The sequence below is a fragment of the Rhinopithecus roxellana genome, chromosome 15 (genome assembly GCF_007565055.1).
Source record: "Rhinopithecus roxellana isolate Shanxi Qingling chromosome 15, ASM756505v1, whole genome shotgun sequence".
In the NCBI taxonomy this organism is placed as follows: Eukaryota; Metazoa; Chordata; class Mammalia; order Primates; family Cercopithecidae; genus Rhinopithecus; species Rhinopithecus roxellana.
In genome coordinates this window covers 47,968,323-47,991,415 of record NC_044563.1, presented here as the reverse complement: position 1 = coordinate 47,991,415, position 23,093 = coordinate 47,968,323, and the positions used below count along the sequence as shown (strand labels likewise).

Here is a 23,093-nt window from a genome sequence, read left to right as displayed (position 1 = left end):
TGTAGGTCTTAATTTGTTTCTTTTTAATCTTCTAAGCTTGCTGAATTGATTTTTGTTTATTACCTTTTACAGGGTCAATCAGAGTTACCAAGAATTTTGCTTTTGATGTACCTTGATTCCACTTTTGAAAGTCTAATCGTCGTGCACATTACAATGACCTAACCTCTCTAAGATATGATAGAGGCATCTGCATATGATGACACTTCTCCAGAGCATCTGGTATTGATACATGTTTAGTACACATGAAAAATACTTTAACAAAAAGCAGACACTGTTGTAGTACATAATAGATGGGTTGATGAAAATCAGTTTCTGTGGCCTAATTCTGAAATCAAAAAATCCCAGGGAAACTATGTGCATCACCTTCCCCCAAGAGAACAAGGATGAAATCTGATCCTGCTGGAAGGACTTCTCTCTGCCATTTCTTCCACACATATCCTTGAGCCTGAAGAAGAGTTTCCACTAAATGGGAACTCTTCCTTTGAGTTCCAAGACTATAAATCACAGTTGTAGGTGAATACTCACCACTTGTCATTCCACTGAATGTCTACTATGTGCTCATGGGTCACATGATAACATACAGCATGGTTCCTACCTCTAAACAGATGACAGAAAGATCCTCTGTTTTCAGAACCAAAGACAAAAACCACATGATTATCTCAATAGATGTAGAAAAGGCCTTTGACAAAATTCAACAGTGCTTCATGCTAAAAACTCTCAATAAATTCGGTATTGATGGAACGTATCTCAAAATAATAAGAACTATTTATGACAAACCCACAGCCAATATCATACTGAATAGGCAACAACTGGAAGCATTCCCTTTGAAAACTGGCACAAGACAGGGATGCCCTCTCTCACCACTCCTATTCAACATAGTGTTGGAAATTCTGGCCAGGGCAATCAGGCAGGAGAAATAAATAAAGGGTATTCAATTAGGAAAAGAGGAAGTCAAATCGTCCCTGTTTGCAGATGATATTATTGGATATTTAGAAAACCCCAATCATCTCAGCCCAAAATCTCCTTAAGCTGATAAGCAACTTCAGCAAAGTCTCAGGATACAAAATCAATGTGCAAAAATCACAAGCATTCTTATACACCAATGACAGACAGAGAGCCAAATCACGAGTGAACTCCCATTCACAATTGCTTCAAAGAAAATTAAATACCTAGGAATTCAACTTACAAGGGATGTGAAGGACCTCTTCAAGGAGAACTACAAACCACTGCTCAATGAAATAAAAGAGGACACAAACAAATGGAAGAACATTCCATGCTCATGGATAGGAAGAATCAATATCATGAAAATGGCCATACTGTCCAAGGTAATTTATAGATTCAATGACATCCCTATTAAACTACCAATGACTTTCTTCACAGAATTGGAAACAACTACTTTAAAGTTCATATGGAACCAAAAAAGAGCTCGCATTGCCAAGACAATCCTAAGCCAAAAGAACAAAGCTGGAGTCATCATGCTACCTGACTTCAAACTATGCTACAAGGCTACAGTAACCAAAACAGCATGGTACTGGTACCAAAACAGAGATATAGACCAATGGAATAGAACAGAGCCCTCAGAAATAATACCACATGTCTACAACCATCTGATCTTTGACAAACCTGACAAAAACAAGAAATGGGGAAAGGTTTCCCTATTTAAAAAATGGTGGTGGGAAAACTGGCTAGCCATATGTCGAAAGCTGAAACTGGATCCCTTCCTTACACCTTATGCAAAAATTAATTCAAGATGGATTAGAGACTTAAATGTTAGACCTAAAACCATAAAAACTCTAAAAGAAAACCTAGGCAAACCATTAAGGACATAGGCATGGGCAAGGACTTCATGTCTAAAACACCAAAAGCAATGGCAACAAAAGCCAAAATTGACAAATGGGATCTAATTAAACTAAAGAGCTTCTGCACAGCAAAAGAAACTATCATCAGAGTGAACAGGCAACCTACAGAATGGGAGAAAATTTTTGCAATCTACCCATCTGACAAAGAGCTAATATCTAGCTAATATCCAGAACCTACAAAGAACTTAAACAAATTTTCAGGGAAAAAAACAAACAACCCCATCAAAATGTGGGTGAAGGATATGAAGAGACACTTCTCAAAAGAAGACATTTATGCAGCCAACAGACATATGAAAATGCTCATCACCACTTGCCATCAGAGAAATGCAAATCAAAACCACAATGAGATACCATCTCACACCAGTTAGAATGGTGATCATTAAAAAGTCAGGAAACAACAGGTGCTGGAGAGGATGTGGAGACATAGGAACACTTTTACACTGTTGGTGGGAATGTAAACTAGTTCAACTATTGTGGAAGACAGTGTGGCGATTCCTCAAGGATCTAGAACTAGAAATACCATTTGACCCAGCCATCTCATTACTGGGTATATACCCAAAGGTTTATAAATCGTGCTGCTATAAAGACACATGCACACATATGTTTATTGCAGCACTATTCACAATAGCAAAGACTTGGAACCAACCCAAATGTCCATCAGTGACAGACTGGATTAAGAAAATGTTCCACATATACACCATGGAATACTATGCAGCCATAAAAAAGGATGAGTTCATGTCATTTGTAGCGACACGGATGAAGTTGGAAACCGTCATTCTCAGCAAACTACTGCAAGAACAGAAAACTAAACACTGTATGTTCTCACTCATAGGTGGGAATTGAACAATGAGAACACTTGGACACAGCAAGGGGATTATCACACACCGGGGCCTGTCATGGGGTGGGGAGAGTGGGGAGGGATAGCATTAGGAGATATACTTAATGTAAATGACTAGTTAATGGGTGCATCACACCAACATGGCACATGTATACATATGTAACAAATCTGCACGTTGTGCACATGTACCCTAGAACTTAAAGTATAATAATAATAATAATAATAATAATAAAGATACTCTGCTATCATAGTTATTATTAGAGTTATACAGTTATTACTAGAGGAAAATCTACAATTCAATTTTGGCTGTTCTTGAAGTTCATTAGTCCCCTAGGCATTACGGGATGAAAGTGCAAGAAGAAAAATTAAGGATTGTTTGCAAGTCCCCTTAGTAGCTGATTTTGAACCTACCAAGCAGAAAGTTAGGGTCTAAAGACAGTAATAATGTGAGAAAGCAGATGTGTTGTTAGAAAGAACTTGGGTCTTGAGGACGTGTGAATTTCTACTTGTTGACCTAGAGAAAGAGAGAGGACTCCATGGCATTCCACGGAAGAGGTCTCACTGTGGGCTAAAGCAAGAACATGAGATACATTAGGGGGCCTTTTACAGAGAATGGAAAGAAGAAACCAACAGTATATGTATAGGTCAGAACTCAGGAGAGACAACTAGCATTGTGGAGCTATGATTTACAGCAGAAGGTCTTTGATCAGAGGTTCATAGGTGATCTTGACCTGTTGGACACTGGCAGCTGCCTGAGGCCTCGGTGGCCAAGGACTTCACTCACACCTATCCTGATTTCCTACAGTTGCCATCCCCATTCTTCCTGTGGTAATTCTTTAACTTCAGGGCTTTAAAAGGTAGATCATCTTCTGAGAAAGGTTTGTTGCTCCTGAAACTGTTAATGGTGCTCAATAACAACAAAAAAGTCCATGTCTGTCTTTTTTGTTTCTCTGCTGGGAAAAGTGCCTGAATTAGAGGCTGTTTTCAATGGGTCACAAGAATCCCAGAGGAAAAGGTTCCAGTATGAAAATCAGGGCAGGGAACCTGGCCAGCACAGGAACAGAGCTACTGTGGAAGATAGAAAGTGAAATAAAGTCCCTGCCTGAGGGAAGAGGCCCCAGCTGACCACGGGTCCCACATGGCAACTGTCAAAGAGTAGAGTGGGGATCTCAGTGCTGTAACATGAGACTCCCGTCTGTGAAGTCACAACCCAAGGTGGAAAAATCAAGGTTAAAAAAAAGTCTTTGTAAAAGAAATTGAAGGCTTCTCATCTTGCCTCTGTCAGACACTGTCCAGTTCCTAGAAGTCTAGCCTCAACATGGAGCTCCAGTATGGACAAGAGTGGGAAAGGAGATGAATATCCAACATAACATCACTCAAAGCAGTTGGGACAGTGATAAAGGTGAGAAGAGTAAGGAAGTTCTTGTAAGTGAGGAGATTTCTATGGGAAAACAATAAGGAAAGCATTGTATTGTAAAAGTGTGGAAATGGTTGCCTAGGACATCTCATGATTCACCAACAGGCCCTATAAGGAGAGAAAGAATAATCACAGAACTCTCGCAATTATAATGGTAGAAATCTGGTAGAGGCTCTGTTTTATATTTCACAGCTGCTTTCCTCATGTCCAGTATAGCCTAGGGTCTACAGGTACCACAGGCTCTGTACTATTCCACTGATAGTGAGAATAGTAAGAACTTATCAAGTAAGTGGTCAGATAGAAAGGAAAACTGGGCTACTGTCTGACCTTCAGGTTTCCCATGCAGAGTCTCTGAATACCCAGCATTCAATAAATACAGATCTATATATAGCTATGGAAAAAAATCAGGCTGGATCCAAAATAAATAAGGCAGAAGCTGATTAAAATTCATATGTATTTGAAATACGCTATCCATAATAAATTTCTAGACCTTTTATTTTCTTTATTTTCTTTTTTCACATTACAGGTGGCTGTTGACTATATCCACAAAAGAAACTCTCTAGGTCCAGTGGTTCCTAAATCTTCTAAGAACAGGGGTCAGCCACATCTGGATTATATATCCTCAGAAGTGCTAACCCTATAATACGAATTTAATGCCTATTTGGGGTCTGAGTGACAGTTTCCTCATCTGGAAAATATAGAGGTCAGACTAAATTGTTTAGTCCAATCTTTGTACCCATCCATCTCTGAACTTAGGTTAGCATCTAGTTATTTTTTTCCCATAAGACTGATGGAATAATATCTTTGCAATTATGCCAGAGGCATAGGAAAGAAAACAGAGCATGAATTAGATGAATTTGAAGGAGATCTAAATAACATAGAGAAATAAAATTCTCATTTCGTATCCTGATATCCATCTTCATTTGGGTCAATTTATTCTGTTAGGTAGGTTGCTCAAAAGAACACTTGGCCACAGGGATGAGCTAGGACTGAAATCTAGTCTGAATGCTGTTAGCCATGCCACAGGCCCTGGCACAGTGTGTCCTCCAGCCAGAAGAAGGGGAGCCTTTGTAAAATTTGGACAAAGGCTTTGGCTGCTTAGCAGTGGCCCAGCATACCCTCTCCTTTTAAACGCAAGCCATAAAATTCCTCTTTACCCTCTAAGGTATTCATTTTGTCTGGAATAGAGTTATCTTAAGTTTTAGTATTCAATTTGGAACACACATAACTACTGACTTTAAAAACCCTCTTCCAGAGATCCTTTAAACCTCTTATGAGCTGGGGGTCTACAGAACCAAGTTAAAGGGTTGATATGGAAGGTTTATTTTCTCTTCTCTGAGAGGTAGATTTTAATCTCTTAATTAAAATAAAATTCTGCATTCTAAAATATTTAGATATTTATATAAATAAAGGCAGGCTTGCACAGCCCTTCCCCGATATGGCCAACCCTACCATTCATCTCCCTTCACAATTCAGTGGACTCACTATTAAGCTATGAATGGAAACAGTCTTTTATAACAGTCTGAAAAAAATTCATTCTCACCTCAGCCTGAGGTATCTATCTGAGGGGGTCATAATACATTATCTCACGTATACAAATATAATGATAGCTAACATTTATGGAACTATTCATATTTATCAGGTACCATTTTCAGCACTTTATTTAAAACCTCTTGAAATCCTTATAGGTACCCCATGAGACTGATAATATAATAATTGCTACCTTACAGAAAAGTCCCTTGCTCAAGTTTACATAGCTAGAAAGTTGTGGAGGCAAAATTCAAACCCTAATATTTTGTGTCTAGAGTCTAGTTTCTTACCCATATATTCATTGCCAGCCTATCTATCTCTCTATCTATCTTCATATCATATCAGTCAGTCATCTGTTGATATATCACCTATCTACTAAAGAGATTTGACTATTGTTCAATGGGGTATACTTTTCTCTGAAGCAGAATTCAATACTTGAAGAATTACTACTGTAATATTCAGTGAATATTTATTAAGCACATTTAAAATACAGATTCTGGTACCAGCCTAGTTAGGTTCAGATTCTACCCATGTGACCTTAGAAAGTTTAGTTAACTGTTTCATTACCTGCAAAATGGGATAATAATGATACATACCTCCCTGGGTTCCTGTGGAGATTAATGAGTTAACTTGTATAAAGTGCTGCTGGGTAGGCAATAAGATGATAAATAGTGATTGTTGTAATCATTATCCTCATAGTTGCCATCATCATCATCATATCTGTATTGTCATTGTCACTATTACTACTACATGCCAGGTACCATTTTTGGCATGCAGAACAAAACAATAAATAAAACAAAACTTCTGCTCTAATAAAATTAATATTCTAAGTGTAAGTTCTGATAACCTCATTTCCAACTATCTCATCTCATTGTTTCCATTTGTTTCTCAAACCATGTACTGTAATATTAATATAAAATTGGGATGATCATAGCTACTCCATAAGTCGTTATAGGTTAAAATGAGTTTGTACATATAAAATTTCTGAAATAGTGCATAGCACCTAAAGGCACTCAATACACATCAGTGGTTTTAATTAATATCTGTGCAATGGGTGTTATGGTTTAACGTCACTGTCTCGATTCTGAGTCCTACAATTTGTTGGCTAGGTGATTTTTGCATAGCATTTTCTCATAGGTAGTTTCCTTCACAAAGGAATGCTTTTGAAGTTGTGCTTATTCTGTTTTCTTATTGCCACCCAATAATTTGATGGTTACTAAAGTAAATACGAAGATTGCTCCCAAAACACAAACAGGCATACTAAAACTAATAGAAAATATTTACATCATCTCAGATAGAGCTATTATCTCACTTTTAATTTTTTAAAGCTAATCAATTAAATTTAGATTGTTTTATCACAGAGTTATTTGAACATATCCAATCTGGTTTCACTTCCCAGCTGTGTCATCTCAAGGTATTTAACCCTCATGAAGCCTCCTGATTCTACCTACCTGGGTTGTTGTGCAGAGTAAATAAGAGCTTTTAAAACAGGGTGAGTTCCCTGTTTTCTGTTGTCCTTTACACTACAAAATTTTAACTGCGCTTTTAAAACAATTCTTGAATTCTTAACGAAAGAACATCTGCCCCCTAGTACCAAAAAACAGTGAGGGACAACAGTGAATGCTGTAAATTTAAGAAACTGTCTATTGAGATAATGCATTAATTTAAAATCAAGGGGTATTTCTTTCCATGTAAACCCTTTCATAGATTGCATTGCAGGGAAATAGGCTATAAACCAAATGTAGCAAGAGTGGCCTCTGTCACTCTGGGAGTCAATTAATTCTTATTTTCCTTAATTCATATTGGGTTTAGTGATCACCTACTTCAAAAAGGCAGTGACAGCCTTGGAAAAATAAGCTACTACATAAACTTAGAAAGGGGCTATGCCTTGTGAGTCATTCCTAGAGGGCTGACTCTCTTGGTTTTCATTAAAAGTGAAATAAAGCATTCTTTAAGATTATATCAGCTTTTTAAGGGCATAAGAAGGTCAATGGTTTGTAAGCATCTTCTTTCTGTTTCTAATGGTGCTGTTTCCCAGATTGAATCATGTGAACAAGGCTCAAATTTCCTTTCAGAGTCTACAGATTCATGGCAGAGTGGATGCGGGAAGTGGGAGATGGAGTGAGAAGCTACAGTGTACAGAGTGAACGTGATTAAGACTCCGTGAGAAGATGAGCTTGGATGTGAGAATGCCTTGGGTACAGCCCAGATTCCTCCAATTGCTAGATCAAAACATACACTTTGCAAAATTATTGAGATTATTAGAAACAATAAAGTACCTATGTAAAGTGCCTGGCTACTAATCTGTGCACCATAAAGTGGCTGTTATTTTGTCCACATTCCTGAGAAGAAACATGTAAGGCAAAAATAGCACTACACGAGTAGATAAAAAAGAAAAGTATCTCATACAAGTACACAATCACATATGGGATTAGACACATGCTGCCTTTTACAGGGAGCCTATAAATGTAATAATAAAAGGAAAAATATGTGACATTGATTATGATGACAAGAAGGATGGCTGCTAAGAATGATAGAAGGTGTCAGCCCAAACAGCTTTCTTATGACCTCAGGTGATTTGCCTGAGCTGATAAACATTTTCTACCTGATTTGTGATAGCAATAGAAATAAATATACATGAGTTCAAGGCTTTAAAATAGAATACACATATGGGAACAATTAATAATGACTAATGTGGCTAGTGCCTGGATGAAAATTCATTTGCTCAATTTCCCTTGATCATCACAACAATCCTATGAGGGAAACAGAACAGATACAATTATTCTTCTCACTTTCTGATGAGGGAATTGAGGCTCTGAGGGTGGTAATATGTTTAGCTAAAATGCACGTGATTAGGATGGCCAAATGGAAGGCTTCAGACCTAGATAGTTTGGGCACAATCCTTAGCTCCTCTGTGACCTCATATTGCCACTACCTCAAACAAGGGACCTGATATATTTTGCCTCCCTTCCCAATTGTTTTCTAAAGAGTTTTATGTTTAAGTGTATTTACTGTGGACAACAGTGCTCATTCTGTCCAACAGGAGCAAAGAATCACCCTCCAGTGAATATCCCAAGCTAGAAAATGCTTCCCCTGAGTCAGTCACCAAGTACCACCTGTTCTATTTAATAAATAATTCTGAATCCATTTGTACCTCCCTATCTCGATAGTCTCAGTTCAGTTCTTCATTATTTACCCTGCTCTATAATATAATACTAACTAGTTTCCCTGCATTCAAACTTTTCCGACACAGGTGGCAGAGTGATCTTTTTAAAAATGCAAAGCAGATTGTCTCTTTGCTCAGCTTTAAAACTCTTCAACAGCTCCCCACTGCCTATAGGATAAAGTACAAAATCCTCAGCTTGGTAAGTAAGGTCTTCTATGATACATAGCTGCCTCTTTCTCCAACTTTATCACCCACCCAATAACCCTCAGCTACACAGGTAGTCTGGTAGTCCCAGAAGGCATTGTGTGCCTTTATATACCACGATGCTTAACTTTTTCCTATTTCTTTTACTTGGAACACGTTTCTTTCGTAATCCTACTGATAAACTCAGTGTCTTCATGATAATGCCCAGAAAAACAAGGGCAGAGTTAGGTAATTCCTCCTATGTTTACCTTTAGAGACTTGCATGCGCTTCTATTACAGATTAGTTTTGGAATTTATATTTGATTTTGTATTTACAGACTTTGAAACAGTTAAAACATTAAAGGCCCAGTAAATTTTCTGCCACTCTGCAAGGAAAGAAAGCTTGCCAAAGATAAGTTTTAGTATTCAATTTGGAACACACATACCTGCTGACTTTAAAAACCCATTTAAGGGATCCTATAACTTTATATGTGCTGATAATCTACAGAACTGAATTAAAGGGTTATAATGGAAGGTTTATTTTCTCTTCTCTGAGAAGTAAATTTTGAAGCCTTCATGAAAACAAAATGGCATGTTGTAAAATACGTAGATCTCTATAAAAATACAGGCAGGCTTGCATAGCCCTTCTCCCATACTGCCAACTCTACCATTCATTTCCCTTCACAATTCACTGGACTCACTATTAAGCTATGAATGGAAACAGTCTTTTATAACAGTTCTTTAATAAAAATAAAAAATCATTCTCACCTCAGCCTGAGGTACTATTCAGGGGCTCACCATAACTCTGGCATATGATTGAGGTCTTACAAAATAAAGATCTCGCTCTGCATCCCCAAACTCAGAATGGCTTGAGGCTGCCAACATTATGATTTCTACAAAGGTGGTAAATTATAAATGTGGATTCTCTGAGCCCAGCAGAGAATAGTTAGACATTAGACTTGCAGATGGACCTATGGGAAGATGAATTGCATTTTCTATAGGTAATGCTTCTTATAAATGATTAGAAATTGATGGCTAGGAGTAGATGGGGCCATTTCTTTGTGTATGTTAATGCCTCTGCAGAAGGGACAGTCGAAGGTCATATTTGCTTCCAACACTATCACTTGTAATAATCTGATTTTAGTTATGCTCAATTAAATATGCAGGACACCCTTAGGTTAAGGCTGTCTCCACACTCTGAGCTTCCACATAACAATCTGAAACCTAACTTAGAAGTGTTATACACAGTAGAGTTTCAGAGAGTTACAAGCAGCTGGGTTTCAGCCAATTTCAGGCAGCCAACTCATCACACCATGCCCAAATAAAGCAGATGCCTAGCTGTAGCCCATCAGGTGATTTCTCTACTTTGCTTCTGTGTACAGGCTGTAAAAGGTTGCTTCTCAAACTGCTCAGTGGAGCTCTCTAAACCTCTTCTGGTTCTGAGTGCTGCCTGATTCATGAATTGTTCTTTGCTCAGATAAACTCTGTTAAATTTAATTTCTCTAAATTTGTTATTTTAACAGCTACCTAGAGATTAGGTGCATTTGAGAAACTGAGGCCTTTTAGCAGATATATATCACACAGTAAGTAATTCTTCATTTATATGCCTGTGAGATACTTAAGGGGAGAGACCATGTTTTTTTCACCTTTGAATCCCTAACATTAAGGATGATGCCTGGTACCTAGCTGAAGTCCCATGAATATATATCCTTCAGTGAGTGAAGATGTTTCATGATGATATAGTGCTTCACAGTTCATTTCCCATCCAAACCTGCCAGTATATTTTAATTAGCCTTCATCTGGTTTATCCCAGCCTCTGTTATCAACTGCAAAATAGCAATAATTAGGACCGTTTATGTAAAAGGACAAATAAACATATGCCATAAATATTGAAAAAGCAGCCAAGAATACTATTCTCCTTGCCCTAGAAATATCAAAAGCTGAATAACTTTTTCTCCCTCAGTAGAAAAACCAATTACAACATCAAAAATTACTTGTTTTTCAAAGAAAAAGAGATGTACTAGATAAGCAGGAGTCCCACAGAAATCCCATTTATTTTTCAAATTTTAGTTTGATTTCAGGCTCTGCACATTTCTTGTTTCTGCAAGCATTAAAAAGTCAATTCCTCCAAACATAATCTGCAGCCATAGACACCGTGCCAAGTAATTTAAAGTGCTTTCCTAAGAAAAACTAACAACTTCTCTGTTTCCTTTTAAATGGTCTTACAGAAGTAAATTGTGTGTACAATTAATTCATCCCTAAATGTTTGCTATTAATTCAAAGAACTGAGATCTTGGGTATTCCCACTGAAGCTCAGAAAATACAGGAGACTGACTCAGGTTGTTTTTGCTGACTCACCTTTATTCTTCTAAATGTGGATTAGGAGTTAAACTAATGTAAATGTAAGGATGGTTTCACATGCTAACTTTCCCAGAGCTAGTGCGTATTCTAATCTGAAGCCATAAGTGCTGTATCAATATGTGCCTGTTTCTGGAATAGACTTCAGGAATTTTTTAAAAGCTCTGAACAAAATAGACATCATTAACTACTGCATCCTAAAAATCAGGCATTTCTTCAACATTTTTGGCTGTCTTTTTCAGCTTGCACCTTTGTAAAAGGTTGTCCTATTATAGTAGCATCTTGAACGTTGTTGTTGATCCTTGATAAGTATTAGCTAAATAAATTAATATACACATTTTTGTAAAATCTTTTTTAGGGCAAAAGATCCTAGAATATTTTTATTTAACCACGAGTGGTAGTAAGACATAGACCTGTGAAATAGTAGATTGGGTTCCACAACATTACTAGAGTTGGATAAGGGTTTGTCTATCTAATTCTAAGTTCTCATCTACTTCTGAGGGTCTATATGTTATTCAAGAACACAGAGAACAGCACACAGGTGATGGTGTCAAAAACGGAACCAGAATATTTTTACTTTGCCCCTGAATTATTGGCTACATTTCAAGATACAGTGGCTTGGAAAGGTATTTCCCATTGGAAAAATAAATAATATCTGAAATGAATTACGGAGTTTTCATGAAGAATTGACGGGTGCCTAATGGATTTATAATGTAGACAATCACCATAGACATAGTTTATGGTGAAAGTACAACACAAAGTGAGTTCTAGTTATTATTTGTTTCTATGCATGAATTCATTCATTCATGGAGTAGTTTTATGTGCCTACTAAGAACTAGGTAAAGCACAGCTTGAGCTATGACTTGTTCTCAAACAGGTATCAGTTTGCTTGTTTGCAGATTTTATTTCCATGTTTATGTATTCATCCAATAATCCTGAGCTCCTGCTAGCCAGATACTGTACTAAGTGTTAGGAATATAGCAGTGCACAAAATAAACACAATTCTACTCATTGAGCTTACAGTGTAGAGGGTGATACAGGCATTTAGTTTGAAAATCACATAAATACATGTACAATTATAAATTGCTTGAGTCTTATGAAAAATAGAAAGAAAATATATAATAGGGGGACTGATTTTCAGTTTCAGAGAGCTTCTCTGAAGACGTGCAATTTAAGCTTGGATCTAAGATGACCAGAAGTTAATCAGGCAAAGTGTAAAAAGAGCTTTTCAATTCCAGGGAAAAGCATATGTGAAACGCTTGAGACTAGAAGAGATTTAGTGCATTTTGTGAATAAAAAGAAGGCCAACATAAATAGTGTGGTTGGCAAAGGGAAGAGTGAAATGAGGTATCCAAAAGGCAGGCAGGGGCTAGGTCATGCAGAGCCCAGATGGTATGTTAACGACTTCACATTGCATCCTAATGCAAAAGGAGATCTGATCTGTATTTTTACAGATCACTTTGGTTGCATTGAGAATAAGCCTGGAGGTCAACAGTGGAAATGGTGAGAACAATTAAGAAGCTACTATAGGTGGGAGATGATGGGGTCTTGGATTAAAGTGGTGGAAATAGTAGTAAAGGAAAGTGAATAAATCTGAGATATTTTGGAGGTAGAATCAACAGGACTTGAAGATGAATTGAATGGTGGATATGAGGGAAAACAAGGTAGTAAGGATGACTCTCAAGTTTTTGGCTTAAACAATATGGTAGATGTATGTGCCATTTACTAAGCTGAGGAAGTATGGAGGAGGAGCAAAGTGGGATGAAATTAAGAATTTGGTATCAGGAGGGGGCGGAGCAAGATGGCCGAATAGGAACAGCTCCAGTCTCCAACTCCCAGTGCGAGTGACACAGAAGACCGGTGATTTCTGCATTTTCAACTGAGGTACTGGGGTCATCTCACTAGGGAGTGCCGGAAAATCGGTGCTGGTCAGCTGCTTCAGCCTGACCAGCGAGAGCTGAAGCAGGGCGAGGCATCGCCTCACCTGGAAGCGCAAGGGGGAAGGGAATCCCTTTTCCTAGCCAGGGGAACTGAGACACACAACACCTGGAAAATCGGGTAACTCCCACCCCAATACTGCGCTTTAAGCAAACAGGCACACCAGGAGAATATATGCCACACCTGGCCGGGAGGGTCCCACGCCCACGGAGCCTCCCTCATTGCTAACACAGCAGTCTGCGGCGATCTATCCTCAAGGCAGCAGCGAGGCTGGGGGAGGGGCACCTGCCATTGCTGAGGCTTAAGTAGGTAAACAAAGCCCCTGGGAAGCTCGAACTGGGTGGAGCTCACAGCAGCTCAAGGAAGCCTGCCTGTCTCTGTAGACTCCACCTCTGGGGACAGCGCACAGCTGAAGACCAACAGGGGAAGCAGCGGGGACCTGTGCAGACGCGAACGACTCTGTCTGACAGCTTTGGGGAGAGCCGTGGATCTCCCAACGTGGACGTTGAGATCTGAGAACGGACAGACTGCCTGCTCAGGTGGGTCCCTGACCCCTGAGTAGCCTAGCTGGGAGACATCCCCCACTAGGGGCAGTCTGACACCCCACACCTCACAGGGTGGAGTACACCCCTGAGAGGCAGCTTCCAAAGGAAGAATCAGACAGGTACACTCGCTGTTCAGCAATATTCTATCTTCTGCAACCTCTGCTGCTGATACCCAGGCAAACAGGGTTGGGAGTGGACCTCAAGCAATCTCCAACAGACCTATAGCTGAGGGTCCTGACTGTCGGAAGGAAAACTATCAAACAGGAAGGACACCTATACCAAAACCCCATCAGTATGTCACCATCATCAAAGACCAGAGACAGATAAAACCACAAAGATGGGGAAAAAGCAGGGCAGAAAAGCTGGAAATTCAAAAAATAAGAGCGCATCTCCCCCTGCAAAGGAGCGCAGCCCATCGCCAGCAACGGATCAAAGCTGGTCAGAGAATGACTTTGACGAGATGAGAGAAGAAGGCTTCAGTCCATCAAACTTCTCAGAGCTAAAGGAGGAATTACGTACCCAGTGCAAAGAAACTAAAAATCTTGAAAAAAGAGTGGAAGAATTGATAGCTAGACTAATTAATGCAGAGAAGGTCATAAACGAAATGACAGAGATGAAAACCATGACACGAGAAATACATGACAAATCCACAAGCTTCAGTAACCGACTCGATCAACTGGAAGAAAGAGTATCAGCGATTGAGGATCAAATGAATGAAATGAAGCGAGAAGAGAAACCAAAAGAAAAAAGAAGAAAAAGAAATGAACAAAGCCTGCAAGAAGTATGGGATTATGTAAAAAGACCAAATCTACGTCTGATTGGGGTGCCTGAAAGTGAGGGGGAAAATGGAACCAAGTTGGAAAACACTCTTCAGGATATCATCCAGGAGAACTTCCCCAACCTAGTAGGGCAGGCCAACATTCAAATTCAGGAAATACAGAGAATGCCACAAAGATACTCCTCCAGAAGAGCAACTCCAAGACACATAATTGCCAGATTCACCAAAGTTGAAATGAAGGAAAAAATCTTAAGGGCAGTCAGAGAGAAAGGTCGGGTTACCCACAAAGGGAAGCCCATCAGATTAACAGCAGATCTCTCGGCAGAAACTCTACAAGCCAGAAGAGAGTGGGGGCCAATATTCAACGTTCTTAAAGAAAAGAATTTTAAACCCAGAATTTCATATCCAGCCAAACTAAGTTTCATAAGTGAAGGAGAAATAAAATCCTTTACAGATAAGCAAATGCTTAGAGATTTTGTCACCACCAGGCCTGCCTTACAAGAGACCCTGAAGGAAGCCCTAAACATGGAAAGGAACAACCGGTACCAGCCATTGCAAAAACATGCCAAAATGTAAAGCCCATCGAGGCTAGGAAGAAACTGCATCAACTAACGAGCAAAATAACCAGTTAATATCATAATGGCAGGATCAAGTTCACACATAACAATATTAACCTTAAATGTAAGTGGACTAAATGCTCCAATTAAAAGACACACACTGGTAAACTGGATAAAGAGTCAAGACCCATCAGTCTGCTGTATTCAGGAGAACCATCTCACATGCAGAGACATACATAGGCTCAAAATAAAGGGATGGAGGAAGATCTACCAAGCAAATGGAGAACAAAAAAAAGCAGGGGTTGCAATCCTAGTCTCTGATAAAACAGCCTTTAAACCATCAAAGATCAAAAGAGACAAAGAAGGCCATTATATAATGGTAAAGGGATCAATTCAACAGGAAGAGCTAACTATCCTAAATATATATGCACCCAATACAGGAGCACCCAGATTCATAAAGCAAGTCCTTAGAGACTTACAAAGAGACTTAGACTCCCATACAATAATAATGGGAGACTTCAACACTCCACTGTCAACATTAGACAGATCAACGAGACAGAAAGTTAACAAGGATATCCAGGAATTGAACTCATCTCTGTAGCAAGCGGACCTAATAGACATCTATAGAACTCTCCACCCCAAATCAACAGAACATACATTCTTCTCAGCACCACATCACACTTATTCCAAAATTGACCACGTAATTGGAAGTAAAGCACTCCTCAGCAAATGTAAAAGAACAGAAATTATAACAAACTGTCTCTCAGACCACAGTGCAATCAAACTAGAACTCAGGACTAAGAAACTCAATCAAAACCGCTCAACTACATGGAAACTGAACAACCTGCTCCTGAATGACTACTGGGTACATAACGAAATGAAAGCAGAAATAAAGATGTTCTTTGAAACCAATGAGAACAAAGATACAACATACCAGAATCTCTGGGACACATTTAAAGCAGTGTGTAGAGGGAAATTTATACCACTAAATGCCCACAAGAGAAAGCAGGAAAGATCTAAAATGGACACTCTAATATCACAATTAAAAGAACTAGAGAGGCAAGAGCAAACACATTCAAAAGCTAGCAGAAGGCAAGAAATAACTAAGATCAGAGCAGAACTGAAGGAGATAGAGACACAAAAAACCCTCCAAAAAATCAATGAATCCAGGAGTTGGTTTTTTGAAAAGATCAACAAAATTGACAGACCGCTAGCAAGACTAATAAAGAAGAAAAGAGAGAAGAATCAAATAGACGCAATAAAAAATGATAAAGGGGATATCACCACTGACCCCACAGAAATACAAACAACCATCAGAGAATACTATAAAGGCCTCTACGCAAATCAACTAGAAAATCTAGAAGAAATGGATAATTTCCTGGACACTTACACTCTCCCAAGACTAAACCAGGAAGAAGTTGAATCCCTGAATAGACCAATAGCAGGCTCTGAAATTGAGGCAACAATTAATAGCATACCCACCAAAAAAAGTCCAGGACCAGATGGATTCACAGCTGAATTCTACCAGAGGTACAAGGAAGAGCTGGTACCATTCCTTCTGAAACTATTCCAATCAATAGAAAAAGAGGGAATCCTCCCTAACTCATTTTATGAGGCCAACATCATCCTGATACCAAAGCCTGGCAGAGACACAACAAAAAAAGAGAATTTTAGACCAATATCCCTGATGAACATCGATGCAAAAATTCTCAATAAAATACTGGCAAACCGGATTCAGCAGCACATCAAAAAGCTTATCCACCATGATCAAGTGGGCTTCATCCCTGGGATGCAAGGCTGGTTCAACATTCACAAATCAATAAACGTAATCCAGCATATAAACAGAACCAAAGACAAGAACCACATGATTATCTCAATAGATGCAGAAAAGGCTTTTGACAAAATTCAACAGCCCTTCATGCTAAAAACGCTCAATAAATTCGGTATTGATGGAACGTACCTCAAAATAATAAGAGCTATTTATGACAAACCCACAGCTAATATCATACTGAATGGGCAAAAACTGGAAAAATTCCCTTTGAAAACTGGCACAAGACAGGGATGCCCTCTCTCACCACTCCTATTCAACATAGTGTTGGAAGTTCTGGCTAGGGCAATCAGGCAAGAGAAAGAAATAAAGGATATCCAGTTAGGAAAAGAAGAAGTCAAATTGTCCCTGTTTGCAGATGACATGATTGTATATTTAGAAAACCCCATCGTCTCAGCCCAAAATCTCCTTAAGCTGATAAGCAACTTCAGCAAAGTCTCAGGATACAAAATTAATGTGCAAAAATCACAAGCATTCTTATACACCAGTAACAGACAAGCAGAGAGCCAAATCAGGAATGAACTTCCATTCACAATTGCTTCAAAGAGAATAAAATACCTAGGAATCCAACTTACAAGGGATGTAAAGGACCTCTTCAAGGAGAACTACAAACCACTACTCAGTGAAATAAAAGAGGACACAAACAAATGGAAGAACATACCATGCTCATGGATAGGAAGAATCAATATCGTGTAAATGGCCATACTGCCCAAGGTCATTTATAGATTCAATGCCATCCCCATCAAGCTACCAATGAGTTTCTTCACAGAATTGGAAAAAACTGCTTTAAAGTTCATATGGAACCAAAAAAGAGCCCACATTGCCAAGACAATCCTAAGTCAAAAGGACAAAGCTGGAGGCGTCACGCTACCTGACTTCAAACTATACTACAAGGCTACAGTAACCAAAACAGCATGGTACTGGTACCAAAACAGAGATATAGACCAATGGAACAGAACAGAGTCCTCAGAAATAATACCACACATCTACGCCTATCTGATCTTTGACAAACCTGAGAGAAACAAGAAATGGGGAAAGGATTCCCTATTCAATAAATGGTGCTGGGAAAATTGGCTAGCCATAAGTAGAAAGCTGAAATGGCAATCATTAAGAAGTCAGGAAACAACAGGTGTTGGAGAGGATGTGGAGAAATAGGAACACTTTTACACTGTTGGTGGGATTGTAAACTAATTCAACCATTATGGAAAACAGTATGGCAATTCCTCAAGGATCTAGAACTAAATGTACCATATGACCCAGCCATCCCACTACTGGGTATATACCCAAAGGATTATAAATTATTCTACTACAAAGACACATGCACACGTATGTTTATTGCAGCTCTATTCACAATAGCAAAGACTTGGAATCAACCCAAATGTCCATCTGTGACAGACTGGATTAAGAAAATGTGGCACATATACACCATGGAATACTATTCAGCCATAAAAAAGGATGAGTTTGCGTCCTTTGTAGGGACATGGATGCAGCTGGAAACCATCATTCTTAGCAAACTATCACAAGAACAGAAAACCAAACACCGCATGTTCTCACTCATAGGTGGGAACTGAACAATGAGATCACTTGGACTCGGGAAGGGGAACATCACACACTGGGGCCTATCATGGGGAGCGGGGAGGAGGGAGGGATTGCATTGGGGAGTTATACATGATATAAATGATGAATTGATGGGTGCTGACGAGTTGATGGGTGCAGCACACCAACATGGCATAAGTATACATATGTAACAAACCTGCACGTTATGCACATGTACCCTAGAACTTAAAGTATAATAAAAAAAAAAAAAAAGAATTTGGTATCAATGCACTGCTCGTGATAAGGCCACTAAAATAGCTGTCTGTGTGTTTTTGTGTTTTTATGACTTTTTTTCTACAAAGATAAGATAAAGAATAAGATAATGGAAAAAGAAAAAAGGAGAAGAAAGGGGACCAAAATAGAATAAATTGAAAATAGAATTCCCAAAAAGGGGAATGATGGATGGGGGTTGGGGCCTGGTGCATATCAGAACTAGACAGGGTGTGTCATTTGAAAAAAAAATTCAACATTGTATCATAATGTTTTTATTTGAAAAATAAATAACTCTATTGTATTCATGATACAGATGACAGAAAGCGAGCTGAAAAGAATCATATCTGGTAGGTTCACATAGAGGTAAACTCTTATCGGCTACTTATTGGTGAATTTTTCAGGAGCGATGCTTCAAAATCCCCAGTGAAGTGGAAGGAAACCAATGTAACTTTTACGTTAATAAAAAAGGAACACAGGATAAAAAGAAAAAAAATGTTTACTGACACAGAGCCAGAAGAAGGGAAGGTATATGAGAAGTCAGGGTAATGATAGAGAAAGGACAGAAAAAGAGAAATGGGTGGAAATTTTTTTCCAGTGAGCAAAAATGGCTAATGGTCTGCCAGGTCAGTTATCATCTGGGTTTGAATCCCAGTTCTGTCACTAGTGGATGATCTTGGGCAAGTCAGGCAACTTATCAAGTCTCAATTGCTCATTTGCAAAACAAATATAATTATAACATCTACCTCATAAAGTTATTATGAAGATTAAAATACATAATTCATAAGAAGTACTTAACAAAATGCCTGGCACAGAAGAGCTCAATAAATGTGAGCTATCCTTATGTAGCTGAGTATAGCTACATAATTACCAGCAAGTCATTACAGGTATGTGACTCTTCTCATTTCCTTAGGGGTATGGTGACTTTGACCTTTTAGCTTTAAAATGGCATAGTTCACTGTATCAAGAAATAGTTTTAATGATTTGTTAAAAATATAGGTGGATTTAATATTTATAAAGTATTCTGAAATATTATTAGACTTTAATTATTGCAAATTAATAAAAATGACCTAGCTGATTTACATAGTTAAAAACATGTTTTCTCATTTATTTCTGGAAATGTTAGATGTAATTTAAAATTTATTATTCAACTCTCCTAGATAGAACAGTCATTGACTTCTAAACTTATTCTTTCAAAATATCAAAAAATAAAGATGATGTTCTTAGCAGACCGTCTTGATATATCCATCTTCACTCTGAATCATTCTAAAGTCTGTATTTTCTCAGCCCTAACAGTATTATGAAGATATTCCTGTCTGAAAACATTATATAGACACCCCATTCTGTGTAGAAACATTACAATTGGGATCTCTGTTTAGACTGAATTGGAACTACCTTGTGGAACACTGAATTCTATTTTTCTTGCTTTCCTCTCTCTCCAACTCAGGCTACTATGAAAAGATGAGGTCTTTTTTGTTATTTTCATATATATGCTTTGGAACACTAACACAGAATTGTGTTCAACTTTCAGACTTAGACTAATTTCTTTACAAAGTTATTGAAAGACTCAAAACATTCTAAGGTCAAATTTGGACTCCACATTTATTGGCAAGATCATACTGAGGGCAATGCCTTTAACCCTCTCTGAACATCTATTTCTTTAAATAGGCTGGGAGCAGTAAATACGAGAATATATATATATGTATACACCTAGCATGATAACATAATATAAACATTAATTTTATATTCTGTGTGGTAAGATGGAACCAAGTGATTCTGTAGTTTTGGACAAGTTGCTTAATACCTTAAGGACTCAGTTAAATGGTGATATTAATCTAATATTTTAGCTAAAATATTAAATGGTGATAATAGTACATATTTCTTAGGCCACATTATGCCTAGAGCAGAGTAAGCACTTATTAAATATTATTTAAAAATATTCAACAAATGTTCCCTTTCATCCTTCTTTTTTTTTTTGAGACAGAGTCTCGCTCTGTCGCCCAGGCTGGAGTGCAGTGGCCGGATCTCAGCTCACTGCAAGCTCCGCCTCCCGGGTTTACGCCATTCCCCTGCCTCAGCCTCCCGAGTAGCTGGGACTACAGGTGCCCGCCATCTCGCCTGGCTAGTTTATTGTATTTTTTAGTAGAGACAGGGTTTCACCGTGTTAGCCAGGATGGTCTCGATCTCCTGACCTCGTGATCCACCTGTCTCGGCCTCCCAAAGTGCTGGGATTACAGGCTTGAGCCACCGCGCCCGGCCTCATCCTTCTGTATGAATGAAATGGTGTTAAGTTCCAAAATTAATTCTTCTAGAAAAATATAATTAATACCTTATTAAAATGTATAGGAACCAGGAATATGTGGAGCATCATGTGATCATGTCTAAGTGCTCTGTGATCACTCCAGGGAACAAAACAAAACAAAAAGGCAACGTTCTTAATTTCTCCCATTGCACCAAGGGAACAGCAGAACATCTCTCCAACTTGGGGAAGATGTTTAGTGCAAGAGAAGTGAGCAGAGGCGGATTCTACCCATTCATCCTTGTGGAAGCACATGCAATTGGAGAAGATGAAGTGAGGAAGCGCATGCAGTACCTGGTCATCTCAGAGTCAGGGAGCAGGCCTAGGTGGTAGTGGGAATAGGGAGCTGAGAGAAGGAAGCTTTTGTCACACTCAACAGGGGAATAGTGCCTGGGAGAAGCAGGCTTATCACATAGTTTGTTCACAGTGCTGTAAACAGGTTCCGGAGGCCTGGTGATACAAGAGGAAGAGAAAGATATGCATGGTTAGTATATACAAGGAACACGTGTGCAACCAGTAGCATTTCACCATATGCAAAAGTAAAAACAATGCCATTTTTTTTGATTTGTTATTAGAAGAAACTCAATTTTTCCACTTGTAACTTTTCTTTTTTTTTTTTTTTTTTTTTTTTTTGAGACGGAGTCTTGCTCTGCCACCCAGGCTGGAGTGCAGTGGCCGGATCTCAGCTCACTGCAAGCTCCGCCTCCCGGGTTTACGCCATTCTCCTGCCTCAGCCTCCCGAGTAGCTTGGGACTACAGGCGCCCGCCTCGTCGCCCGGCTAGTTTTTTGTATTTTTAAGTAGAGACGGGGTTTCACCGTATTAGCCAGGATGGTCTCGATCTCCTGACCTCGTGATCCGCCCGTCTCGGCTTCCCAAAGTGCTGGGATTACAGGCTTGAGCCACCGCGCCCGGCTGTAACTTTTCTTATAATAAAGACTTTATTCCTCAGACTTTTTTGTGGGTAAATATGGCCCCATGAAAATGTTCAGTCCTATGTGATTTGAGTGCTCTGAAGCGTTCGGTGAACTGGAATAGCTGCTTATAAGGAAGCTCATTTAGCTGGAATTCTTGAAATTTTGTTCTCTCACATTTCCTCCCTTTACTCACCCGGAACCCAGACATGATGGGTGGAGCTTCACTGGTCATCTAAGACCATGAAGCAAACTTGAGGATAAAGCCAAAAAATACACATAATGGAATATAAAGACAGCACTTGTGTCACTGATGATATGGAGTGGCACTATACCAACTCTGGACTAGCTACCTTTGAATTTCTTCTCTGTGGATAAAGATAAACTGTGTTGTTCAAGCTAGGATCATTTTTTTTTTCTTCTATAAATGGGACCTAATCTTAACAGATATACTCCTACAAAATTTAAGACTGCACATCTAATACAAATAAATAAGTATAAATAAGGCCTACTACAAATGCTAATGTATTTAATTATGTTTGGAGTCCATCTAATATCTTCTGTATACATAGGAAATGTAAACAATGCTATTTTCTGTAAATTGGGCCTATGACTATTTGGAGAAATCTCTGCATCTTAATTTGAAAATATTATTATACATAAAATGGCAGCTGATCTAAACTGCCAGCACAGAACCTTAGAAGAAAGGATTCAGTGACTTCTTTTAGATCGTAAAACATTCTCATGATAATGTCATCTCAGTAACGTTGTTTCTGCCTGGGAGAGCTGATCCAATTTTCTCAGTCTGATGTTGACTCTACAGACTAAGAAAATGATGTTTCTAATTTTCTCCTAGTCCTTTTACTTCAGTAGCACCATATTTTGAGGCAAATTTTCACAATCAAAACTGGCTAATGGAGATCTTTTAGAAATTCCTGGTTACATTGTATTCAACTGAATAAAGAGAAAATATTTTACTTTCTGAAAATTATTATAAATTCAAGCCAATGAAAATGAGGTCCTGTATTCTGTCCAGGGTTGAACTCTTGAAACTTTTATTTGAATCTTTTTGGAACCA

At 38.7% G+C, this 23,093-nt stretch overlaps 1 protein-coding gene across 9 annotated transcripts in view; it reads right to left on the bottom strand.

Moving 5' to 3' along the window:
- DLG2 (discs large MAGUK scaffold protein 2) overlaps nucleotides 1–23,093 on the bottom strand; it is a 2,272,173-nt gene that overhangs the window by 472,011 nt on the left and 1,777,069 nt on the right. For 8 of the 9 annotated variants that reach the window (XM_030918836.1, XM_030918835.1, XM_030918840.1 and 5 more), the window contains one exon: nucleotides 21,397–21,552. The exons of the other annotated variant lie outside the window; for it this stretch is intronic. In XM_030918836.1, the coding sequence (XP_030774696.1) occupies nucleotides 21,397–21,552 (156 nt within the window). The remainder of the gene's footprint in view (nucleotides 1–21,396; nucleotides 21,553–23,093) is intronic. 9 annotated transcript variants of the gene reach the window in all.